Source organism: Rhinolophus sinicus, chromosome X (assembly GCF_036562045.2).
Source record: "Rhinolophus sinicus isolate RSC01 chromosome X, ASM3656204v1, whole genome shotgun sequence".
NCBI lineage: Eukaryota > Metazoa > Chordata > Mammalia > Chiroptera > Rhinolophidae > Rhinolophus > Rhinolophus sinicus.
This window is the reverse complement of record NC_133768.1, coordinates 92,392,076-92,415,674: the sequence shown is the minus strand read 5'-3', so window position 1 is coordinate 92,415,674 and position 23,599 is coordinate 92,392,076. Positions and strand designations below refer to the sequence as shown.

The window sequence follows — 23,599 nt, the reverse complement described above, 5'->3', positions numbered from 1 at the left end:
TAATTAATGTTAGTTGAATTCAATTTATTTGATGAACTTAGTGGTAAATTCAAGGAATAACCATTGTGTTTTATACAATACTTAATTTTCTAATCCGTCCATATCATGTTGGATGTTTCTAGGCTGATAAGCAGTAAGTCCAAGTCCAGGGGCCAGGTTCCTTATTGCAGCATGTTGCCTAACAGGCTGCCCTGTACGGGGCTTGTAGAAATATTCCTAGAGCATGTTTTATGATATTTCCTCTGATTGTCCTTGTTTTCTCCTCCAATTAATTAATAATTTGGGATTTCAGTTGATATAGGGTGACTTAAATCCCTGTCTTGTTGACCCTTTGGGGTAAAAAAGTGCAAAAAGTGTTGTAATTAAAACAAGTCATTCTTGTCTACTGCTTTTAAATTTTTTTCCAATAAACTCTAATGCTGTATGTTATAAAAAAAACAATTAGTCATAATGCTAAGGTACCCTTCTTCAATTGGAAAGGATGGAGAAGACAGTATATTTGAAATACCACAGGTGTTTAAGCAAGGTGTTTTAACTTAATGAACATCTGAGTGTCGTGAAAGAATAGACCATTGAGGGAAAGATTACTCTGTCAGACTAGAATACAGGTGATCACATTTTAGAGCATTATCTGAATACCCAGCAAAAGTTGGGACACCTACCAGTAAAACTTATGTCCTCACTTCCTACCCTGGACTATATAGATTAGTTTCACAGCTAGTATCCAGCATAGTCCAAACTCCCTTTTATAAAGCTCAGCCCTTCCTAATACTTTATTTTTCTAGTATAAAATGTTTTTTCTCTTTTAATATTAATTAAACTTTATTGGGTGGCAATTGTTAGTAAACTTACATAGGTTTCAGGTGTACAATTCTGTAATACATCATCTCTATATAGCACATTGTGTGTTCATCCAGAGTGTTTTTCTTTTTTCTTCAGCTATACCTTCAGAATTAAATACAGTATGAGGAAAACTTCACATAGACCCTAAGGAAATCTGAAACTGGAATAATTTCATCTGCTTAACCTGTATTCTTTCCACACCAAGTGTGTACACACTCAATATTTTTATTTCTTAAGAAAATAATTTTGCCTTAGTGATTTTCGCATAGAACTCAACTCGTGTAGACAAAAGCTTCTCATTTAATTGGAAGATAATATCACTGATGGTATGAGCTGGCTATATGATGAAATAAACCTTCTCCATGTTTGGATCTACAGGCCTACAAGATTTTAAAAGATGACCAAAAAAGATACAGTGAAAGAATTTCAGGGTTAGGACTGACACCAGAAGAGAAACAGAAAAGGGCTGCATCATTTGGTGAGTATGATTTGAGGCTCAGTATATGAAGGGAAAGTTAGAAACAGTTTGAGTGCTCTGCTCTGCAGGTATCTTGTTGACACAGCGATGCTGTGACATTGTAAGCTTCCAGAAATTATGGTATTATGCCAGGCCTGGCAGCAATTTGTCAAAGTATTTGACTGGAATTTGGGTTTGAGAATAAAATTAGTGATGGTTATCATTGGTATTTTTTCTTTATATTAGACTCTTAAAAGGGAAACTTTAAATTAAAAAGGCAAGCGTGGCAAGAGAAATTCATTGGAAAACAGATGAAGGCGTTTTTTTCAATGTGGAAATTATTTTGGTCTGTCTTGTTCCCTTTTGAGACTTTGGAGTTTTGAGTTAGTTGTTAAAGATGTATTTGTTTTGCTAAAGTGTAGAACCCTAGCCGGCACTTCCATCACATAGGACTGGCTTGATTTTTCAGAGAGGAATGTTTTAATCCTTTAATAAGCCCCACAACCCTGGGTGGGTGATTTACATTGCTTTCTTCAGTAACACCTCCTTATTCTTGAATACTGTATAATAATCCCTAATTGACCTGCTAGGTTTTCCCCTTTTATTGCTAACAAAAAGTGAAACCGAATTTGATATTTTCCTGTTGGTCATTAAGAAATTAATGCAAAGGGCAGAAGCCTTTTAATATATACTTTCTAATAGATTTTAGAAATAGCTAAACATTTAAGGTAGGTTCTAGTTCTGACAGACTTAATGAATGAATGGCATTGGCCAAATCATTCACTTCTGTTGGGGTATTTTTCACTTATGAACTGAAGGGAGTATTTTCTTGTGCCGCCAGGATGCTGTGAAGTTTGTTAAGATAAATGTAGGTGCAGTGTTTTGCTAGTAAAGGATTGAGACTAGTGCAAGGTGATTTTTTTTTTTAATAATGGCAAGGGGTCATCTGAGAATTTCAGAAAATTCACCCTGTCTGTTCTGTTGCTTACAGCTCCAGAAGGAGAGTCAGTTCCTACAGTCAGGGTACCAAGTCATGTTCCATTCCTGCTCATTGGTGGGGGCACTGCTGCTTTTGCTGCAGCCAGATCCATCCGGGCTCGGGATCCTGGGGCCAGGGTAAGGCACACACTCTCTTGCTTGGCACGGAGGGTGTTTGCAGGCACTTAGCCAATGTGAACACTTTGATATCTGCCTCTTAAATGACTTCTCTCTGATAAGTATCATTATTCTGTGTCTGAAGGTACTGATTGTATCTGAAGATCCTGAGCTGCCATACATGCGACCTCCTCTTTCAAAAGAACTGTGGTTTTCAGATGATCCAAATGTCACAAAGACACTGCGATTCAGACAGTGGAATGGGAAAGAGAGAAGGTGTGTTCGCTTATATAAAATAGGCCTGACTAACAACTTCACCTAAGCATGGGGAGTGGGTTGGGATTTTGCATGAACCGTGTGCAGTTCATAGGACAGATGACATGGCCACACACCGGAGCCTGCTCTGGTGTGCACTTGGTACAGCCCAGGGACAGCAGGCTACAGTGGCAGGAGTCCTGGAGTCTGTTACCAGATCTACCAACAATTGAAGGTGTAATGGCCTCTGAAGTACTAATGCTCCCATTTCTAGGACTTTTATGTTAGATTTCTCCAGTGGTGATCACCTCCACCTGTGTTGTCACTTCTTTATACAGGTGGGCAAAGAAAAGCAAAGAAAAGACACTGTTCTATGGCACCTTCTTGGACACCCTAACAGACATTCAGAATTGCAGGGGTAGAGTGGGCACTCTGTAAAGAACTCTTTATTAGCATGTTTGTACAGAAACAGAAATGCAGGTCTGGTAACATTTTAATTTATTTTTTATTTTTTTAAATTTCTTTTTTTTATTTTATAAGATTTTAATTTAAATATAGCTAACATACAATATTATATTAGTGTCAGGGGTACACCATAGTTATTCAACATTTATATACCTAAGGAAGTAGTTACCATGATAAGTCCAGCAATTACCTGACACTGCACCATGCTCAGAAGGCTTTTCCTTTTAAAGGACGGCTGGGATCTCTTGATTCAATTGTCATGTACTTTGGGTTCCAGCTTTTTTCTCCTTAGTGATCCCTTTGATATTATACTGAACTTTATAAGTCTATCCAGCTCCCTCACCCCCGCTATCATGTTTCTTTCTCAAGCAGGATGCATACTTCCAATTATCTTAGCCGTCCCTTAATTAATATCTCACAGTTACTGTCTAGTGTTTGAGGCAAAATCATCTCAGGAGCTAGACCTACCTGTCCATTGACCAGCACCATTCTGGACAGCTTGTTTAGGTGGATGTGTGAATACCAGCTCCTTGAACACTTCTTTTGTTCTAATTTTGAAATGAAGCTAAATCTAGAGCAGTGTTTCTCAACCTTGGCACTATTTGACACTTGGAGCTGGATAATTCTTTGTTGTGGGGGTGGTCTGTGCACTGTCGAGTGTTTTGTAGCATCCCTGGCTTCTACCCACTAGATACCAGTAGAATCCTCACCCCCAAGCTGTTACAGCCCAAAATGTCTCCAGACATTGCCAGATGTTCCCATGGGGGGGGGGGTATGGGAGTTGTGCAAAATTGTCCCCAGTAGAGAACCACTGATCTAAAATACTTCTTTATGAGTAAGTCATGACCAAGATTTAGTGGCCTTGGAGACTTACTTTGGAAAACATTCCTAAAAGTTTTTCATAATGGAAACAGTTTTGCTAAAGTTATGGGGGAAGTTGATAGCAGTTCCAAGTGCTTATAACATTTTCTCCCTCTTCTCTGTACAGCATATATTTCCAGCCACCTTCTTTCTATGTCTCTGCTCAGGACCTGCCTCACATTGAGAATGGTGGTGTGGCTGTCCTCACTGGGAAAAAGGTGAGCTAGGAGGCTGCTGCTTTTGTCAGGCTCCATGCATGTGCCATGTGGGCAGCGAGTATGGTGACTTGTATTCCCAGTACCATTTACATCTGTCCTGCCATTGTAACTCATAAGAAGGATCAAGTCATTTTAGGTTTAATACTGCCAGGCTACACTGGCAGTATTAGTGTGTCTTCTTGGGGAAAGCACTGATCTCAAAGCCTAGAATAAAATGCTAATTGAACTTTCCCAGGAAACTCAAATCACTGGGACCATGACCCTAAAGCTGTTCCCTTTCCTGATTTGCTTATCTGCCCTTCCTTCTTCTTCCTATTTTTCCACACTAACACTTCTCTGGGATTACTGATGATGAGAGATTGACAAATGTATATTGTTCAGGATAGTAAAGTAATTCAGGCATAATGTCAGCATGGAAAATATTGGCAGACTTTACAAAGGTGAGTGCCTGAGTAATGGGGGCATTTGTGGGCTCCAGGGCGGGTTTTATTTTGTTGTGCTATGTTTGGTTTTTGTTGCAGGGAGTTACAAGAGTGTGTTTGTAAACTAATGATAATCAGTGTTCTAGTAGACAGGGAGCGGTTGTCAGGAGCAAAGCCCAGTATAAATGGAATCCAGATCACACATGGAGACATTGACCTATAATAGGAACAAGCCCACTTCTATAAAGGGACGATAGGCAGAGAAGATGGATATAGGTTTGTTGATAAGCTGGTAATGAGACATTATGTGTTAAGTATCCCCTATGTGTAAATAACACACAGGCCCTACCCTACTGGGGCTAAAAATATTAGACAGAAACACAAACAAGTAATCATAACACACAGATGTGGAGCAAGACAGATATGCACAGTGTATTGTGGGAATTATTGGGAAGCGTACCCAGTATAGTGATCGTTTGAGGGAAGGCTTCCTGGAGGAGGCGGTCTTATAAAATCTTATGGAATGAAGAGGCATTCTCAAGATTAGAGAGAAGTGAAGTGCATTCAGGTAAAAAAGAACAACATAAGGAAAGGCACAGTGATATGAAATAGCATATTTAGTGCAGGGAAACACAAGCAGCTAGTACTGACAGAGCAAAAAGTACAAGTTAAGGAGTGGCAAGAGATGAAACTGGGAAGTCATGCAGGAACCTGATCATGGAGAGCTCTGTTGTATGAAAGAGCTTAAGTTTTCCCCCACAGGTACTGGGAAGCTGTTGAATTTTAGACAAGGATATAATAATATAATATAGTTGGGTTGAATTTTAAATAATCTCTCCATTGGCTGTGAGAAGGATGGGTTTCAGGGAACAAGACAAGAGGGAGACCATTTCAAAGACTATTGCAGTAATCCAGGTGAGAGATGATGGGAGCCCAAATTAGGGCAGTAGTGGTGATGGTGATGAAGTAAGCACACCATTAAGTAAAGTCTTAATACTTTACATGTATTATCTCATTTTATCCTCACAATAATCTTATGAAGTAAGTACCATTATAATTTCCATTCTATAGAGAAAGAAATTGAAGTTAAAAAGAGGTTAATTTGCCCAATATCATAGAGCTAATAAGTGGTGGAGACAGAATTTGAGCCCAGATCTGCCTGACTGCTGAATTGTGATTGCAGAGCCCAAGCTCTTACTAACATCAGTGTATAGCTTCCTGAGAACAAGGTGGTGAAGGGTGGGGAATACTGGAGACATGCTTAGGAGGCAAACCTGGCCAGTGTGATTGACTGATTGAAGGTGGAACATGAGGGAGGGGGCAAAGATGATTTTCCGGTTTCCAGCGTGTGTGGTAGGTGGTGAGGTACCCCCAACTGAGAGAGACATTACAAGAGGAAGCTCTAGTTTAAAGGGGGGGTATAGTTTAGTTTGGGACTGTTAAGTATAAACTGGAATATCTGTGGAGATGTCCTGTGGGCAGTTGGATCTATGACCGTGACACTCAGAGGTGGGTTCTGGGCTCAGACAGAGATTCGGAGACCATCTGCATACGTGTAGGAGTTGAAACCATGAGAGTGGGTGAAGCCTCCCACGGAGAAGTTCTGTACTCAGAAGAGGAGTAGGGCAAGGATGAAGCCCTGGGAACCCAACTTTTAGGCAGCAGGCTTAAGAAGAAGATTCCACTAAGAAGGCTAGGAAAGAAGTTCAGGGGCAATATGAAGAGAGCCCAGGACAGGGGCCAAGGTTGGAAAGAGTTTCAAGGAGGAGGATGTGATCTGCAGTGTTACTGAAGCAAAGGAATCTGGTAAGAACAGCGTTGTAAAATGACCCATTTGATTTAGCAGCTCAGATATCATTATGAAGTTAGAAAAGAGTTGATAAACTTTCAAAAAGTTTAAATGAGAAAAGGGAAATGGTAATTGGACAAAAGCCAGGAGGACGTAGAATCAGAGGTGGGACTTTTAGGATGGGACAGACTTAAGCATGTTAATGGGCTGAAGGTGTAAGATGTCAGGAGAGAGGTAGGGAGAGTGAGTGGGTGACTGATCGGGGAAGGTTCTGGGAGAGAATGGAAGGGATGGGGGTTAGGAACAGAAACAGGACAGAGAGGATACCTAATCCCAGCAGCTGGAAGAAAGGAAGTAAGGTTTCTCTTTGAGGGTTGGGAGGTAGGAACCCTTTTGAGAAGTTGGAGAAGATCGCATCTAATGGCTTCACTTGTTTTTACAATAAACTTGGATACCAGGTGGTTATGTGAGAGTGAGCAGTGTAAGTGTTAAGTAATGGGGTTGGATTGAAGAAGGGGCTTATCCAGCACAAATCAAAGGAGGCTAAAGAAGCTGCTCATCCATCCGATCTCAGTGTATGTCATTGCCTCCAGAAAGCTCGACTGGGTGCTCCTGTCATATGTTCTTACAGCTATCTGTACTGCCCTTATCAGAGCATTTCTCACTCTTGATTTCTCGTGCTTGATTATAGTGCTTGTTAAATTGTCTGTCTTGGCTGCTAGACTCTGAAGGCGGGGGAGAGATCTATTTTTCTCACCATTGTGTCCCCAAGCACTTAGCACAGTGCCTGACATATAATAGGTGTTTAATAAACATATCTTGGGGCAGCTGGATGGCTCAGTTGGTTAGAGTGTGAGTTCTGAACAACAGGGTGCCCGGTTTGATTCCCACATGGGCCAGTGAGCTGTGCCCTCCACAACTAGATTGAAGACAATGATTTGACTTGGAGCTGATGGGTCCTGGAAAAACACACTGTTCCCCAATATGCCTCAATAAAAAATTAAAAAGCAATCAATAAATAAATAAGTATTAAATGAATGGTCTCACAGCTAGTAAGGAGTGGAGCAGAGCCTGGAACCCCAGTCTCTGACTCCAAAGCTCAAGCTTTTCACTATAAGAAGGAGTAGGGTACAGGGCAATTAGGGATACTGGCAAGAGAACAGTTTGGGGGTGATCTACCATTGGCCCAATTGGGCTGGAATAGCCTGCTGGGTAAGAGAAAATCAAAAGCAAGTATAGATGACAACGGGACTGAGAGAAAGCTGGAAGGATGGAAAATTGTAACCAAAGAATGGGGTATCGAAAGTAGAAGTAGAGGTTAAAAGATAACAAGATTCTGGATGTGGTTCACAGGAAAAGTATGAGCCAGGTTCACAGGTCTTCAGTGAATGAGGACGAGTGGCCAGGAGGGAGCTGGGTAACAGTGATTTGTAGACATATAGATTGGTGTTCCTCAGAGGGAGATGAGGGTATAAGAACCTGGAAGCAGCAACAGCCAATACCCCCTCCTGGCCTTGTGATGGGCAGGAGCGTGGGGAAACGAGCTGTCTTTGGGGGAGCAGCTACATTTTAGTGAGAGCTAGAAGTTAGAGAAAGCATCCTGTAATAATGGTGAGGATGTAGGAGAGTTGCTAACAAAAAAACATCGGGCAGGATTCCACATCCCCAAGCAGAAAAGCCTGTCCCTGTGCTCCATTTCCACAAATTGGGCAGGGACTTTGGGACTGTAGGGACTTGCTCTAATGTTGGCTGCTTAGGGAATAAGGACCACCTGAACAAACTGGGCACCAGAAGCCGTGGTGCCAGTGATTACTCAGATATGGTCTCTTAAGGATTGATCACCTTAGGTCAAAAACTAATTCTTCTCATCTGGCTAATGGCTAACAGGTACAGGTGATAGAAATGTTCTAGAATTAGATAGTGGTGATGGTTGCATGACCTTGTGAATACGCTACAAACCACTGAATGGTACACTTAAAATGGTGAATTTTATCTTTATGTTTATGTTTAATTTTATATCGCAATAAAATTTTTGAAAACGCTAATTCATCTCTACATCTTTCTGTGTGTGTATATGACTGTACCAGGTAGTACAGCTGGATGTGAGAGGCAACATGGTGAAACTTAATGATGGCTCTCAAATAACCTATGAAAAGTGCTTGATTGCAACAGGTGAGTATTTCTGGAAATGACTTTCTTCCCTGATACAGCTCATTCAAGTTTTAGTATAGAAGGCATTACTTACTTAATCTTTAGAAAACCAAAACCCAGGCTCTCTGAAGTGGGTGTCTTGTCTTGGTGCAAAGCCCAGCTAACTACAGGCGTTCCACCAACACCCTTCTGGATTATTGTTGCTGTTCCTTCAGGTAAAAGCATGGATGGATATTAAAGAGGATGGCCTTTTTTCCTCTCCCCCCTTAGCCCCTGCCCTCTGCCCTGAAAGTGGCATAGCCTGGTGGCTTCATTGACAGTTCCAATCAGAAATCAAGAGAGGAGACCGAAGTAGTTGCTTAAACATAGCTATGCTATCTGGTGAATCCTTATGAGAAACTAGAAGAGACTGGGGAAGCAGAAAGTGAGGCCCTGTGACCATCTATGGGGAGGGCAGGCCCTTTGAAGACAGACTCCCAAATCTGCTTCTCAAAGCCTGCTGTGAGTGGAGTTGAAAGAAAACAAAGCCTGTATTCTGTTGCTGCTACTGTAGCACCAGCTGGAGCACACATACCATGGTGCCCCCTGTTTGGGGGGGGGGACTGGGCTAGCTCCTGCTTGTTGGGCTAAAGGGTTTTCTTATTTCCAGGAGGCACTCCAAGAAGTCTGTCTGCCATTGATAGGGCTGGAGCAGAGGTGAAGAGTAGAACAACACTTTTCAGAAAGGTAATTGTCTGCTTTAGTGCTTTTGTTGTGTCGGTTTTGAAGAGGTAACATAATCTTGTGGACCCAAAGTACCCACCCAGGAATTGGGACATTTGAGTTCTGTTTATGGCTCTTCTCCAGACTGCTTACCTGGCCTTGAGCAAGTCACTTCTTCTCTCACATACCTCACTCAAGTGTTTTAAGCTCCTAGGAGAAAAATACATTTGGTGTTTTTATTGCTTGCTGTAGTTCTTCCAATTACTCTTCCGTAGTTGTTTTTTCCTGATGTTTTTAAGTCATTGGAACTCATAGCTTCTTGGCATTTTCCATTGCAAGTTCTATTGTGAAGACTTTGGGGAGAAAAGTTAAAAGTACCTAAGTGAAAAAGAAAGGGCGGATTGCTTCTTATCACCGTTCTTTACTTATGAAAACTGCAGAAATTTCCCACTCTTATGGGTAGTTGAAAAGATTTGTCCTATCCTTTAAGTTCTTGATAGTACAAGGTTTGTGAACCTCTGTACTGCTAACATTTGGGGCTGGATAATGGTGTGCTGTGAGGGGCTGTCGTGTGCATTGTAGGATGTTTAGCAGCATCCTGGACTCTACCCACTAGCTGCAAGCAGCATGGCCCCACTCCCAGTTGTGACAGCCAAAAATGTCTCCAGACATTGCCAAATGTCCCTTGGGGGTGAAGGGGCAAAACTGCCCCCAGTTGAGAACTAGTGTTACTAGAAGGAGTGTTACAGTGGAGAAAGAAATTTACATCAATAACATATGGTCTATAATTGAGCCACTTTTTACAAGAAGATCTTATGTGCAAATTACTGTTGTCAAAGATTTAGCAGAAAATATTTCCTCGTATTTCCATCTTGTGCCTTTTTGGGAAATCAGTGGACTAAACTGGTGTGATCCTGCAGGTTGGAGACTTTAGAACCTTAGAGAAGATTTCCCGCGAAGTCAAGTCCATTACGATTATTGGTGGGGGCTTCCTTGGTAGTGAACTGGCCTGTGCTCTTGGCAGAAAGGGTGAGTGACCTCTGTTTTCTTCCTCTGGTCTGATATCACATGCTTTTTGGGGCTCTCGTAAATTCCAGGGATGCATTTGCCAGGATAGTTCTGATGAGGGATCCTTTAGTGACCACAGAGCTATCATCTGAGCAACTGAGCAGCAATGCTTTTCTTTCCTCTAGCCTCTAGGCCAAGACTCCTTAGAAATCAAATATTAAGGAAAGTAAGATGCTAAGGACAATGTAGACTACTCCCTGTAAAAGTCAAACACTTACTTCAGACACACGTTGGTTACCAGTTTGACAGATCCGTGAGTTCCAGTTTGAATGTTTCATGGCAACCATTTTTATTAATGTTATTTCTTAGCCATGTGAAATCAGGGCATCTTCTCAAGAGGGTGCTTACTATTCAGAGGTTGCATGGCACTGTGTAAGCACAAGGTGACATCTGGGTGTAAGTGCACTAAGTTCACATAATCAAATCCAGCGACAGCAGTTCTGGCACCTGTTGTATTTGCCTTGTGAATGCCCTCATGCCCCAGTGCCCCGCAAGTGGGAGCTCTGGCTTGGGTTGCAGTATTGCCTTCTGTGTAGTAACTGACTGCCTGCTGCTCCTTTACTTTGCTTCCTGTCTTAGGACTGGCTTTTGCCGTCTGCTATACCTACTCTGTTTCTTCTTCCCAGCTCGAACCTTGGGCACCGAAGTGATTCAGCTCTTCCCTGAGAAAGGAAATATGGGAAAGATCCTACCCGAATACCTCAGCAACTGGACCATGGAAAAAGTCAGACGAGGTAGAGAGACTCTTTCCATATGTAGCCACTCTTTGTGTTAGGCCTACTGCAAAGTTTGCTTGTTTGGGACCCCCCTTGACATAAGCTGTATCACTCAGCAGATGAAATATTTCCCTTCTCCCATTCTCCAGTCAGCCATGTAGGTGTTCTGAATTGCCTACACCAAATCTCGGAAGTGCTGAAAATGAACTGTGGCTGTAGGTTCTCTTGGCCTATTCTAAGGCTGCCTGCATGCTGATAATTACTGGTTTTCTGACAGCAGATGCCTCTAGTCAGCTTCCCTACTTTTCATGAAGTAGGCTCACAGGCTCAGCCTCAGGTCTTTTTGCCTTCACAGAGGGGGTTAAGGTGCTGCCTGATGCTATTGTGCAATCAGTCGGAGTCAGTGGTGGCAAGTTACTCATCAAGCTGAAAGACGGCCGAAAGGTAAGGAGGGGAAGACAAGCTGCCAGAAGACCTTCCAGTCCTCCCCTCCCCTTTCCTCATTCTTTTGATACCAGTAGATTAGCTTTTGTGGCAGCCACCACTAACCTATCATGATTTTCTGAATGAACTGTCCCTGCATTAAAATAAGAATGATGAGAACCAGAGTAGACACCTGTGATCCACTTTCCCATAGGCCCTCCTATCTTACCATAGATTTTTGAGACCTAACTAGAGTGGCAGATTTCTCTTCAGATGGTATGGGGTATGGGTGTGTGGAGGGAGAAACTATGAAATAGAACTTAAAATCTGTTTGTCAGCAGTGAGTTAACCAATGATTTTTTTGTAAAGCTCCAATTCTTAATGACATGATGTGCAGTTGCTGTATCCAGAAGCATACATGGAAACTGTGGTAATTAAACAAATTACTTATGTTTTGCCTCAGGTAGAAACTGACCACATAGTGGCAGCTGTGGGCCTGGAGCCCAATGTTGAGTTGGCCAAGACTGGTGGATTGGAGATAGACTCAGATTTTGGTGGCTTCCGGGTAAACGCAGAGCTCCAAGCACGCTCTAACATCTGGGTGGTAAGTACACTACAGCAAGACCAAGCACAGTTCATGGTTCCTTGTCCCCAGCCTAGGAGCAAGTCTGCCCAGTGGGGTGCTAAATAAAGCTCATCAGTAGCTTATCCCACCAGGGTCAGAGCATTTGGAAGCTGAGGGTAGAGAACAGAAACTTATGAACTGCTTCATTTACGAGACCAGGTATGGTCTCATGATATAAGCTAGTGGTAAAGGAAATGAACAGTGTGTATGCCTGCAGAACTAGAGCTCTTCCGGTGCTCCTGTTGGCAGCAGCCATCGGAATCACCCTGGCAGGCGTGTGCACAGCTTTCAGGCTGATCTGCTGTTCCCTTTGCCTGAACTTGAGTCCAGCAAATGGAGGATGAGGCAATTTTATGACATTCTCTAGAAAGGAAAATTACTTGTTTTCATTTTACTTGAGTACTATTTCTAGCTGTTTTAAAAAAACCTGTTCTGACACAAACAAGACTATATAGTATGTAGGAACCATGAGGTAATTTCCCCATTGTTAGATTGTTACAAGTGTATTGTGTTTGATTATGGACTCTGCAACTAAGGGCATAGGAACTTTAAAGGGTGTTTTTCCCTTACAGCTTTTTTTTTTTTTTTTTTTTTTAAAGATAAAGTGTACTAGATTTTTAAAATTTTTAATCTTTTTTTCAGTTACAATTGGTATACAATATTATATTAGTTGCACATGTACAACATAGTGGTTAGACATTTATATAACTTACGAAATGATCACTCCAATAGATCTAGTACCCATCTGACACCATACATAGTTATTACATTATTATTGACTATATTCCTTATGCTGTACTTTGCATCCCCATGTCCGTTTTGTAACTACCAATTTGTACTTCTAAATCCCTTCCCAGTTTTCACCCAGCCCCACAAACCCCCTCCCATGTGGCAACCATCAAACTATTCTCTGTATCTGTGAATTTGTTTCTTCATTTATTTTGTCCCTTAGATTCCATATATATAAGTGAGATCGTATGGTATTTGTCTATCTCTGTCTGACTTATTTCACTTAGCCCAGTACCTTCTAGTCCATCCATGTTGTCACAAATTGTAAAATTTTATTCTTTTTTTATGGCTGAGTGATATTCCATTGTGTATATGTTCCATCTCTTCTTCATCCATTCATCCAGTGATGGACACCCAGGCTGCCTCTGCATCTTGGCCATTGTAAACAATACTGCAATGAACATACGGATTCACATGTCCCTTCAAAGTAGTGCTTTGGGTTTCTTCGAATAAATACCCACAAGTGGGATTACTGGGTCCTTCCTTGTCTCTTGTATCAAAGTCTATTTTGTCTAGTGTAAGTATTGTTACCCTACCTTTTTTTTTTCATTTCCATCTTCATGAAGTATCTTTTTCCATCCCTTTACTTTCAGTCTATGTGTGTCTTTTGATCTGAAGTGAGTCTTGTATAGGCAGCATGTGTAACAGCCTTCTTTTCCTTCTTTCCTTTTTTTTTTTGAACTAGGTCATAACACAATATTTCTTTTTCTACTAGTTCCAGGTGTACAAAACAATGTAATAGTTAGACATTTATACCCCTCACAAAGTGATAAACCCCTCCCCCAATTTACTACCCCTCTGACAGTGTACATAACTATTACAATTCCATTGACTCTATTCCCTATGCTGTACTCCACATCCCATGACCATAGATAGATAGATAGATAGATAGATAGATAGATAGATAGATAGATATTTGATTATGGTTAACGGGCCTTGTTTTCTTTCTTTTTTTTTAAGCAGGACTTTATTGGGGAACAGTGTGTACTTCCAGGACTTTTTCCAAGTTGTTGTCCTTTCGATTTTAGTTGTGGAAGGTGCAGCTCAGCTCCAGGTCCAGTTGCCATTGTTACTTGCAGAGGGCACAGCCCACCATCCGTTGCGGGAGTTGAACCGGCAACCTTAGGGTTGAGAGTACGCGCTCCAACCAAGTGAGCCATCCTGGAGCTCAGCGGCAGCTCAGCTCAAGGTGCCGTGTTCAATCTTAGTTGCAGGGGGCGCAGCCCACCATCCCTTGCGGGAGTTGAGGAATCGAACCAGCAACCTTGTGGTTGAGAGCCCACTGGCCCATGTAGGAATCAAACCGGCAGCCGTAGGCGTTAGGAGCACGGAGCTCCAACCGCCTAAGCCACCGGGCCGGCCCCGAGCCTTGTTTTCTTATCCATTCAGCCACCCTAATGTCTTTTGATTGGAACCTTTAATCCATTCAGATTTAAAGTAATTGTCAATAGGTATGTAATTATTGCCATTTTATTATTCATGTCTTTTATCTCTGTTTCTTCTTCTTTTTTGTTTTTAATTTCTTTTTTTTAATTGGGAAATATTGGGGAACAGTGTGTTTTTCCAGGACCCATCAGCTCTAAGTCAAGTCATTATTTTCAATCTAGTTGTGGAGGGCACAGCTAACTGGCCCACGTGGGAATCGAACTGGCAACCTTGGTGTTATGAGCACTGCGCTTTAACCAACTGAGCCATCCAGCTGCCCCCTTTTTCTTCTTCTTAAGGAAGTCCCTCTAACATTTCTTGTAATATTGGTTTGGTCGTGATGAACTCCTTTAGCTTTTTCTTGTATGGAATGCTCTTTATCTGTCCTTCAATTCCAAATGATAGCTTTGCTGGGTAGAATAATCTTGGTTATAGGTCGTTGCTTTTCATCATTTTGAATATTTCCTGCTGATCCCTTCTGGCCTGCAAAGTTTCTGTTGAGAAATCAGCTGACAGTCTTATGGGAGCTCCCTTGTAGGTAACTAACTGCCTTTTTCTTGCTGCTTTTAAGATTCTCTTTGTCTTTAACCTTTGGCATTTTAATTATCATGTGTCTTGGTGTGGGCCTCTTTGGTTTCATCTTATTTGGGACTCTGCGCTCCCTGAGCTTATATGTCTATTTCCTTTGCCAGGTTAGGGAAGTTTTCCGTCATTATTTCTTCAAATAGGTTTTCAACTCCTTTCTCTCTCTCTTCTTCTACTGGTACTCCAATGATGCGAATGTTAGTCCACTTGATGTTGTCCCAGTGGCCCCTTAAACTATCCTCATTTTTTTTTTTGGATTTTTTTTTTCTTTTTGCTGCCCTGATTGGGTGTTTTATGCTACTTTATCTTCCAAATCACAGATTCGACCCTCTGCTTCATCTAATCTATTTATGATTCCCTCTGATGTATTCTTTATTTCAGTTACTGTACGCTTCATTTGTGACTAGTTCTTTTTTATGTTTTATATCTCCATTTTTATGCTTCCTATCTCTTTGTTGAAGTTCTTAGAGAGATCATTGAGCATACTTATAACCAGTGTTTTGAACTCTGCATCTGGTAGATTGTTTGTCTCCATTTTATTTAGTTCTTTTCTGGACTTTTGTTCTGTTCTTTCATTTGGGACATGTTTCTTTGTCTCCCCATTTTGGCTGCTTCCCTGTGTTTGTTTCTATGTATTAGGTAGAGCTTTTTTGTCTCCCAGTCTTAGTAGAGTGGCCTCATATAGTAGGTGTCCTGTGGGGCCCAGTGGCACAGTCTCACTGGTCACCTGAGCCAGTTGCTCCAGATGTGTCCCTTGTGTGTTGTGTGTACCTTCCTATTGTAGTTGAGATGTGGTTGCTGTTTGCACATCAGTGGGAGGTATTGACTCACAGGTTGATTGGTTGTGAGGACTGGTTGTGACTACACTGTAGGAGCTATTGTGCAGGCACTGACCCGATGGAGCAAGATTCACTGTAGCAGGGCTCTGGTGCCTGCCCAGTCATTTCTTTGGGTATGTTGTTTGTGGAGGTGGTTAGGTAGTGCTCTGCTCTGCTCTGAGGCTGGCCACCAGGTGTGTTGGTTCTGGGGCCTCTTTGGGAGGGGCTCTGGTGCAGGCCAAGATCAGCCTCTGCCTGTGCCCTGCCTGGGGTTACTTGGTATGAGCTACAAAGTGATCTGCAGATGGTTGGCACTTGTGCTGGGCTGGGAGATGCCTGGAAGAGGCTCAGCTGATCCAAGGCTAGCTCCCACTAGTGCCGAGTTTAGGGCTCCTTAGCAAGAGGTACGGGGCATGCCGAAGCCAGATCTGCTTGTTTGTGGTTTGTGAACCTTTCAGAGAGTTTAGGAAAGTCTGCAGCATGAGCCAAAACAGGCTGTTCGTATGGAAAAGCCACTGGAAACGGTTTGGGTGGCCCCAAAAGTTGGGTGAGGCGGAGTCTCAGGGAGTCACCAAGGCAGGGTGAACAGTGTTACCCAGGTTGATAAAGACTCAGATATGGTGCGGGGAGCAGGGCTGAACCAAGGAACAATGGTGTCTGCTAGCACTTCTGCCTGGGAGAAAGCTGCCCCCTCCAGCCCTCACCCTAAGCCAGACAATTCAGTTCCTCCTTGTATGTCCCTGGCACTTTGCCAGCTGCTGCCCCAGTGCTAGAGCTCAGAGTCAGTGTGTCCATCAGTGAGTAAGTCCATGCTTGGGTCTTTAAGAGGAACACTTGGGACTCTAGGCTCCTTCATTCTCACTCAGCCACAATCTCTACGGGTTTTCACAGCCAGAAGTTGTAGGGAGTTCTCTACTCAGCACTGGAACCCTGGGCTAGGGAGCCTGGTGTGGGGCTGGGACCCCTCGCTCCTTGAGGAGGACCTCCGCAGCCGAGACATTCCTCCCAGTTTTTAAATTGCCACTTACATAGTGTGGGACCAGACCATTCTGCATCTCCACCCCTCCAACCAGTCTGGAGGTGGCTTCTTCTGTATGTCCTTAGTTATAGGACTCACATTCATCAAGACTTCAGGCGATTTTCAATAATATTTGTTCTGTAGTTTAGTTGTAATTTTGAAGTGATCATGGGAGGAGGTGAGCACTGTATTTACCTACTCCACCATCCTGACCAGAAGGAAGCCTTGTACTGGATTTTTTTTTTTTTTTAGCGTGTTATAAAAGCAAAACACGCTCAATATGTAAGACAGACAAGAAGGAGGAAAATGACCTGCAACAATCACTGTTTTTTGTTTTGTTTTGTTTTGGTATATTTTCTTTCCTTCATTTTCTTGCACATAGTTTAGTTTTGTTTTTTTCTTTGTTGTAGATGGTCATGGCAAGCATGCTATGTATAAACATTTGTATTCTTCTCTTTTTCACTTAACATTACAATGTAAGTGTTTTCCACATTGCTTCAGATTCTGTAAACAGTTTAATAACTGTATATATTCCATTAAGTGGATTTCACAGTTTATTTCAATATCGTTCACGTGTTGGATTTTTAGGAGCCTGAGCAGCCACAAAAGTGAGCAAAGTGTTACAGAACTCACATACCTCCTTCATGAAGCTGGCCTCCTTCAGCTCAGGCCCGGTGTTCTCTCTCTCCTTAAAACACTGAGCTAACTTCATGGTAACTCTCACATCGCACACCGCTTGTTTGCATCACACTGTAGTGAGTAGCAGTGCTGCACCTTCCTGAGCTAAGTTACACACTCTTTGTGGCCAAGGTTTGTGTCAGATTTGTCTCAGCAACCCAGACAGTATAATGCTTTGTACAGAATGAGTACTCCATAAATATTTGTTGAATGGATGTATACTGAATGACCAAAAAAAATCTTATCTTGGAAAAGGTTTCTATGTAAGAAGCAGTCATATCTGAAAAGTGATTTCCACACATAGGAAATAATATTCTGAAAATCATAGTTATTGAAAGTCCTGTCTCTGCTAAGGGCAGAATGAGAAGAAATAGGTATGAACCGGAGCATACAAGATTTAGGTTAGCTTTGTGGAAGCACAGAATTTTTTTTTTTAATGGAATCTCAACTATTTTTGTTAGTGTATATATGATTCTTTCCTATAGATGGAAAACATTAATTAGTTAGTGTTTTAATTAATTAAAGTGTTTTTTGAACCCAAAATGTTTATATTCTGTCTTTAACTTGCTTTTGCATCACGTGCTCATGTAATGTATTTGTCTGCACAGGCAGGAGATGCCGCATGCTTCTATGATATAAAGCTTGGTAGGCGGCGGGTAGAGCATCATGACCACGCTGTTGTGAGCGGAAGATTGGCTGGAGAAAATATGACTGGAGCTGCTAAGCCATACTGGCATCAGTCAATGTTCTGGTAATAGTTTTGTGCATTGAGAACTCAGCTGGTTAGAACACAGAATTAATGGAACCAGCATTATTGTTTGGTTTCCTTGTGGGCCAGTTAGCTTTATACGGGGTGGTGAGGGGGAATTCTATCTCGTGTTCACTCATTCTACCCCAGAGCAGCCTTCACGTAAAAGGGTCCCATTTGGCCTAAGTTAACTAGGTGAATGAATGGAGAGGATATCAGCACTTCTGGTAAAAGACCTCAGAGTTCAAACTGTAGTAGGTGGTACAAAAGTATATTCTTAGGTATAGACAGCAGTATAATTTGTTATTTGCTGTTCACCATAATGAGCCCCATATGCTAACAAAAACGGCAGCCCACTCATATGAAACCTTTAAGATTAGGAGTTCAAAGTCCAGCATATAGGGAGTTCTCTGGATAACAAGAAGTTAGCAGTGGACATTCCTAAGTACTGGGGCTGGCCCTGTTTGGCACACTTTCATCTTATTGATTTGAAAGATGAGGTACATAAAAAACTTAAAGGTTTCAGAAACCCCTAAGCAGGGGAATTCTCAGCTAATGGGAATATATTTTAGGATGATCACTTACAGTTTTATGAGTGGGCAGCAAAAACATGGATTTTGGGGTCAACACATGTAAAATAATGCAGTTAGGAAAAAAAAAAAAAAAACAGTCCATACTCATACAATTATCAGGCCCCAGGAACATAAAGCAAGAAGTCATTGTAGACTTACCTAAAGACATCAGGCCTATGAGCTTCTGTGTCCAAGAAGATAACAAAATGTAGAACACCAGAAACAGAACAGTTCGAGTAGCCTAAGTGATTACAAAACCATGGTGTGTGTCGTGCTGCGAATATTCTGTGAAGTTCCTAGCATATTAAGAACAACATGATGATGGTAGGGAAAGATTCCAAGAAGATCAGTTAAAATAAAATGACCAAGTGGGTGAAGGTTCCTGTTTATAGAAAGAATTCTGGCCTTGAAACATGAAGGCTAAAAGGAAATATGGTAAGTTAATGAAACTGTAAAATATCTAAGATTCTGAATTTCATAAATATGGAGCATTCTTCAAAGCTTCTAAAAGGCAATTTTAGGATGAGTTAAAGGAAGGTAGTGAAAAGTAAATGTGGGGAACCTATCACTCCCCAAATGTGGTATGGGATAAAAGCATGAATAAATTGAAGAAAGTATAGATCGTTGTATGGATATGTGATATGTATAATGTCTTCTTAAGGAAAATAGAAGTTGCTTGGGATAATCATGCTTTCTCACAATTGTCACCAGATGCCCCAGCAGACAACAGATCAATTTGGCATTTCTCTTTTGTTGCACATACCAAGTTGATGGGTTGGGATGAAAATGTGGTGTATTAGAGAAAATGTCCTCCTGTGTCATTCTTTACAGTCCCATGACAGCACACCCTCTTCTCTCTCATTCCTTAGGAGTGATTTGGGCCCCGATGTTGGCTATGAAGCTATTGGTCTCGTGGATAGTAGTTTGCCCACAGTTGGGGTTTTTGCAAAGGCAACTGCAGAAGACAACCCAAAATCTGCCACAGAGCAGTCAGGTAAGGAAAGCCAACCACTTCTCTTGGAAGAGTGTTGAGAAGCCGTGGTCCAAATTCTCCTGAACAAGGGTTTTCTGTATTGGCTGGGGGTGGGGGGGTACTGCCAGTGAAAGCCTCTCTTTATGTGTGCTTTAAAATAAACCAAACCCAAATTCCTCACTCTTTAGTGGTCTGAGAGCTGGCAAAATCAGATACCCTGGTCAAAGCATAGACTCAGATATTGTAGGACTCCATGCTAGACTCTGGACAAGTGGCTAGCTCAACAACACTGTTGTTTAGTTTGTCTCTAGGGAATGGGAAGACCTGTGTCATGAAGAAAACCTGAACTTCTTAGATGTTGTTTTTTGTTGTTGCTTTCATTTTTGTTTTTGTTTTTGCTTCCTGCTAATCCTGAGAACTAGGCCTGAGAACCTTAGTTTAGGACACGCTATCCTCCACAGTCCCTGAGCAGTGGAGAACTGGGCTGAGTAATTCTTGAGCTGCCTCTAATTCCATTTGTTAGATCTTAATGCCAGGTTTTCTTTAGTTGGGAGGCACCTCTTGGAATGAACTTCTCTCCCACACACATCTCTTTCATTAATTCCTAGGCCTTATTCTCTCTTCCTTCCGTGACCTTAGCCGAAGTTATTTAACCTCAGTGTCCTCTTGTCAGGGGCATTTCAAGAACAAGTTGCTCCTTAAGGAGAAATAAGACATTATATGGATATATAGGTCCTTTCCCTGTGTAATCCAAGTAGATTACATATACGCACTCCTTAATTCTGATCTCTCTTGGGAAATGGATCCAGGAGAGGGACCCAGGGACTTATAAACTCCAGATCACTATGTTCACTAGGTAGTATTACTTGGAGCCTGGTTCTCAGAAGATAAGATGCCCCCCCTCCCCATTCCACCCCCACACCCCTACACATACCCACCACCACCGCCAAGAGGAAACACCACCACTATGGTTTTTCCATATGGAAGTGCTTTCTCCTGCTTTGGCTAACGTGTGTCTAACAGTGCTGTATGATAACATTTTCTGCTATGATAGCATTGTTCTATCTCTGCTCTGACCAGTACATTAGCCACTAGACACATGTAGCTACTTAGCACTTGAATTGTGGCTAGTGCAATTGAGAAACTGAGTTTTACATTTTATCTAATTTGAATTAAAATATTCTAAATTTTCACTAATTTTAATTAGAATAGCTATATGTGGCTAGTGGCTGCTATACGGGACCATGCAGCTCTAGAATGTTTCTCAGAGGACAAGAGCAAGTTTTTCACAGTTTGAAGAAATCCAGATACCAGGAAATAACCATAGCATAAATTTAAAATGAGACAGTGAGGGAGGGAAGTTTGGGGTCAGACTGATGCAGTACCCAGGAGGTGGCAAGGAAGAGCTTCCGTTGTCTTTGTCAGTGGAGAGGGGCCGAAGAAGGCTAGTGTTTACTGAAGGGGTGTAGAAAAACAAATCATCTAGAAGCAGCTTGAAGCAGGTGTTGAAAGATACTTTTCCTTTTAGAATTTCCCAAGCTCATAATAACTGACTTTGTTTTGTTTTGACTTTGTTTTGGGGGTTGGCCACAGGGACTGGTATCCGATCAGAGAGTGAGACAGAGTCCGAGGCCTCAGAAATCACTGTTCCTCCCAGCAACCCTTTGGTCCCTCAGGCCCCTGCCGAAGGGGAGGACTATGGCAAAGGTGTCATCTTCTACCTCAGGGACAAAGTGGTGGTGGGAATCGTGCTGTGGAACATCTTCAACCGAATGCCCATAGCAAGGAAGGTAGGTTCCTGTCAGAGCTCTTAGAAGAAGATGGGAAGTGCAGGCTGGAAAATGCTCCTGTGACTTCATCAGGTGCCCTGCTATGTATTGTCCACCCAGGTCAAATTGTGCCTAAGCAGAACAAAGGTATAACCTTGGCTCAGGAATGTTTCTTTTTCACTCAGGACCTGGCTAGGTGGCTTGTGAGTTGGCACATGGTCATTTGGGGTAGTAGAAAACTGTTCCACAACTCCCTCTCAGTGTGATGTGAGGACTGGCCCAGGCTGCCCCATTGTGCAGCCAGACCTCAGTGCACATGGAGCAAGTTAGTGACCCACTGTTCATCTCTCCCTCAGATCATTAAGGATGGTGAGCAACATGAAGATCTCAATGAAGTAGCTAAACTGTTCAACATTCATGAAGACTGAAGCCCTCAGCAGGATAGGCAAGCACTTTGCTGTCCTTGACAGCAGCTTGGATGGCTAAAGAACCATTTTGTACTCAGCAGACTTCCTCTGTGTGTATGAATGTGAATGATTGAGTCCGTTGTGAATATTTCAACAACGTAGGCAGATTCTTAATATTCACATCACTAAATAAAACCTGATTCTTCTAAATTAAACTCTGCTGTCTTTAAAAAGGGGTGGGTGGGTGAAAGGGAGGAAAGGTCTGCATATTAAAGAGCAAGGAAATTGGAGCTACTACCAAGTGCGTGGTTTTTCTCAGCCGTGTATTACCTGCTCCACACTCTAAACTTCTTTTGGTTCCCTGAACTTCTCTCTCGCCCCTTCAGACCTCTCTGAATGCACCTCCCGTGGCCTCTGCCCACAGAGCTTGACCCCTCTCCCCTCATCTGGGGAAGGTCCTAGTCTCTATGAAGACTTTCCTTAGCCCTTCCAAGCCTGTTCCTTGCTTATGTCTCCCTGCTGGTCTGCAGATTCCTGGAAGCCGGAATCATGACTTTAATATCTTGCTCTTGGTTAAATCTCTAGAACTCAGCATAATGTCTGGCTCACAGTAGATGCTGAGTAAATCATTGTTGAATGAGTGAACACATAAACATGGAATAGACTCTGCTTTAGCTGCAACAACGCTTATGTGTACCCCCATCCCAGAACTGAATTGGTCCTGTAGGGGGCCAGAAAGGACATTTACTGTAAACAGAGACTTGGGTTCAGAGAGCTGGTGCTTCATGGCTAAAGCTGGAGTCTGACTCTTTGAGGGATCATGATCTCTTGACTCTTCCGTTCACTGTCCCCCAAACTAGAAATCTGCCCACTCCTAACTCCTTTTATCTAAAATAGGCTGATAGGCATACCTCACTTTACAGATGATTTCCTGGGAATAGAAGTCAGAGTTTTCATAACTCATTTTTTTTTGCATTTCAAATTACTTTTAAAAGTCAAATCTTAAGAGGAAATTTTTACTACTTTCAACAGTCCAAATGTGAATCTTTTTGTAAAGAGAAAATTATGACCAGTCTGGATCTTTTTTCAATACTGTGTTTATGTAAAGAGAGTTGCAGCTACAACAAAATCCTTTCTGAACACTAGAATAAGACAAATGTCCGCTTTGAGAATGAGCTGCACTAGAATAGTTCTTACTCTATGTGTACAGTTTTGGTGAAATATAATCTGACATCATACCCAAATTCGTAGGTAGAATATTCATGTAGTATCCTGTGAGATAGGACTCATTATACAATAATAATTGTTGTTTATAAAGATGGTAGTAAGACACTCTAAGATCCTGAAGTGTTTTGCAAATTATTTCAAAAACGATCAAATTGTAATTTGTCTTGTTTTAGCGTGATGTGTAGTTTTAATTCTTTGACAGTTGTAATCCTGTATGGAATGCCATTGTAATTCAGTTAATTAAAATTAAATGATCTATTCATCTAATCAGTGTTCATTGAGTACCTGCTATGAGCCAGGTGGATATTGGAAGAGGAAGATGGAGAAAACACAGCCACTTCTCTTAAGGAACTCCTGGTGTTAGTGAGGAAGGCAGACACAAATGCAAACGTATAACATAGTGAGATGGTCCATAGAAACACACAAAGTACTATGGACACGCCAAGAATAGACATCAGCCAGACCATCCATCCTGAGGTCAACAACTGCTGCTAGGTCAC

The 23,599-nt window shown here is 42.0% G+C and overlaps 1 protein-coding gene across 2 annotated transcripts in view; it reads left to right on the top strand.

The window, feature by feature from the left end:
* Positions 1-23,366, top strand: part of AIFM1 (apoptosis inducing factor mitochondria associated 1) — a 35,365-nt gene extending 11,999 nt beyond the window's left edge. Inside the window, exons 3-16 of one of the 2 annotated variants that reach the window (XM_019716998.2) lie at positions 1,222-1,321; positions 2,292-2,416; positions 2,541-2,671; positions 4,104-4,194; positions 8,493-8,577; positions 9,206-9,282; positions 10,179-10,287; positions 10,953-11,060; positions 11,398-11,486; positions 11,929-12,069; positions 18,012-18,154; positions 19,593-19,717; positions 21,290-21,486; positions 21,822-23,366. In XM_019716998.2, the coding sequence (XP_019572557.2) occupies positions 1,222-1,321; positions 2,292-2,416; positions 2,541-2,671; positions 4,104-4,194; positions 8,493-8,577; positions 9,206-9,282; positions 10,179-10,287; positions 10,953-11,060; positions 11,398-11,486; positions 11,929-12,069; positions 18,012-18,154; positions 19,593-19,717; positions 21,290-21,486; positions 21,822-21,893 (1,593 nt within the window). In that variant the 3' untranslated portion in view covers positions 21,894-23,366. The remainder of the gene's footprint in view (positions 1-1,221; positions 1,322-2,291; positions 2,417-2,540; positions 2,672-4,103; positions 4,195-8,492; positions 8,578-9,205; positions 9,283-10,178; positions 10,288-10,952; positions 11,061-11,397; positions 11,487-11,928; positions 12,070-18,011; positions 18,155-19,592; positions 19,718-21,289; positions 21,487-21,821) is intronic. The other variant, XM_019716997.2, reaches the window with a different exon arrangement.
* The last annotated feature ends 233 nt before the right edge of the window (positions 23,367-23,599 follow it).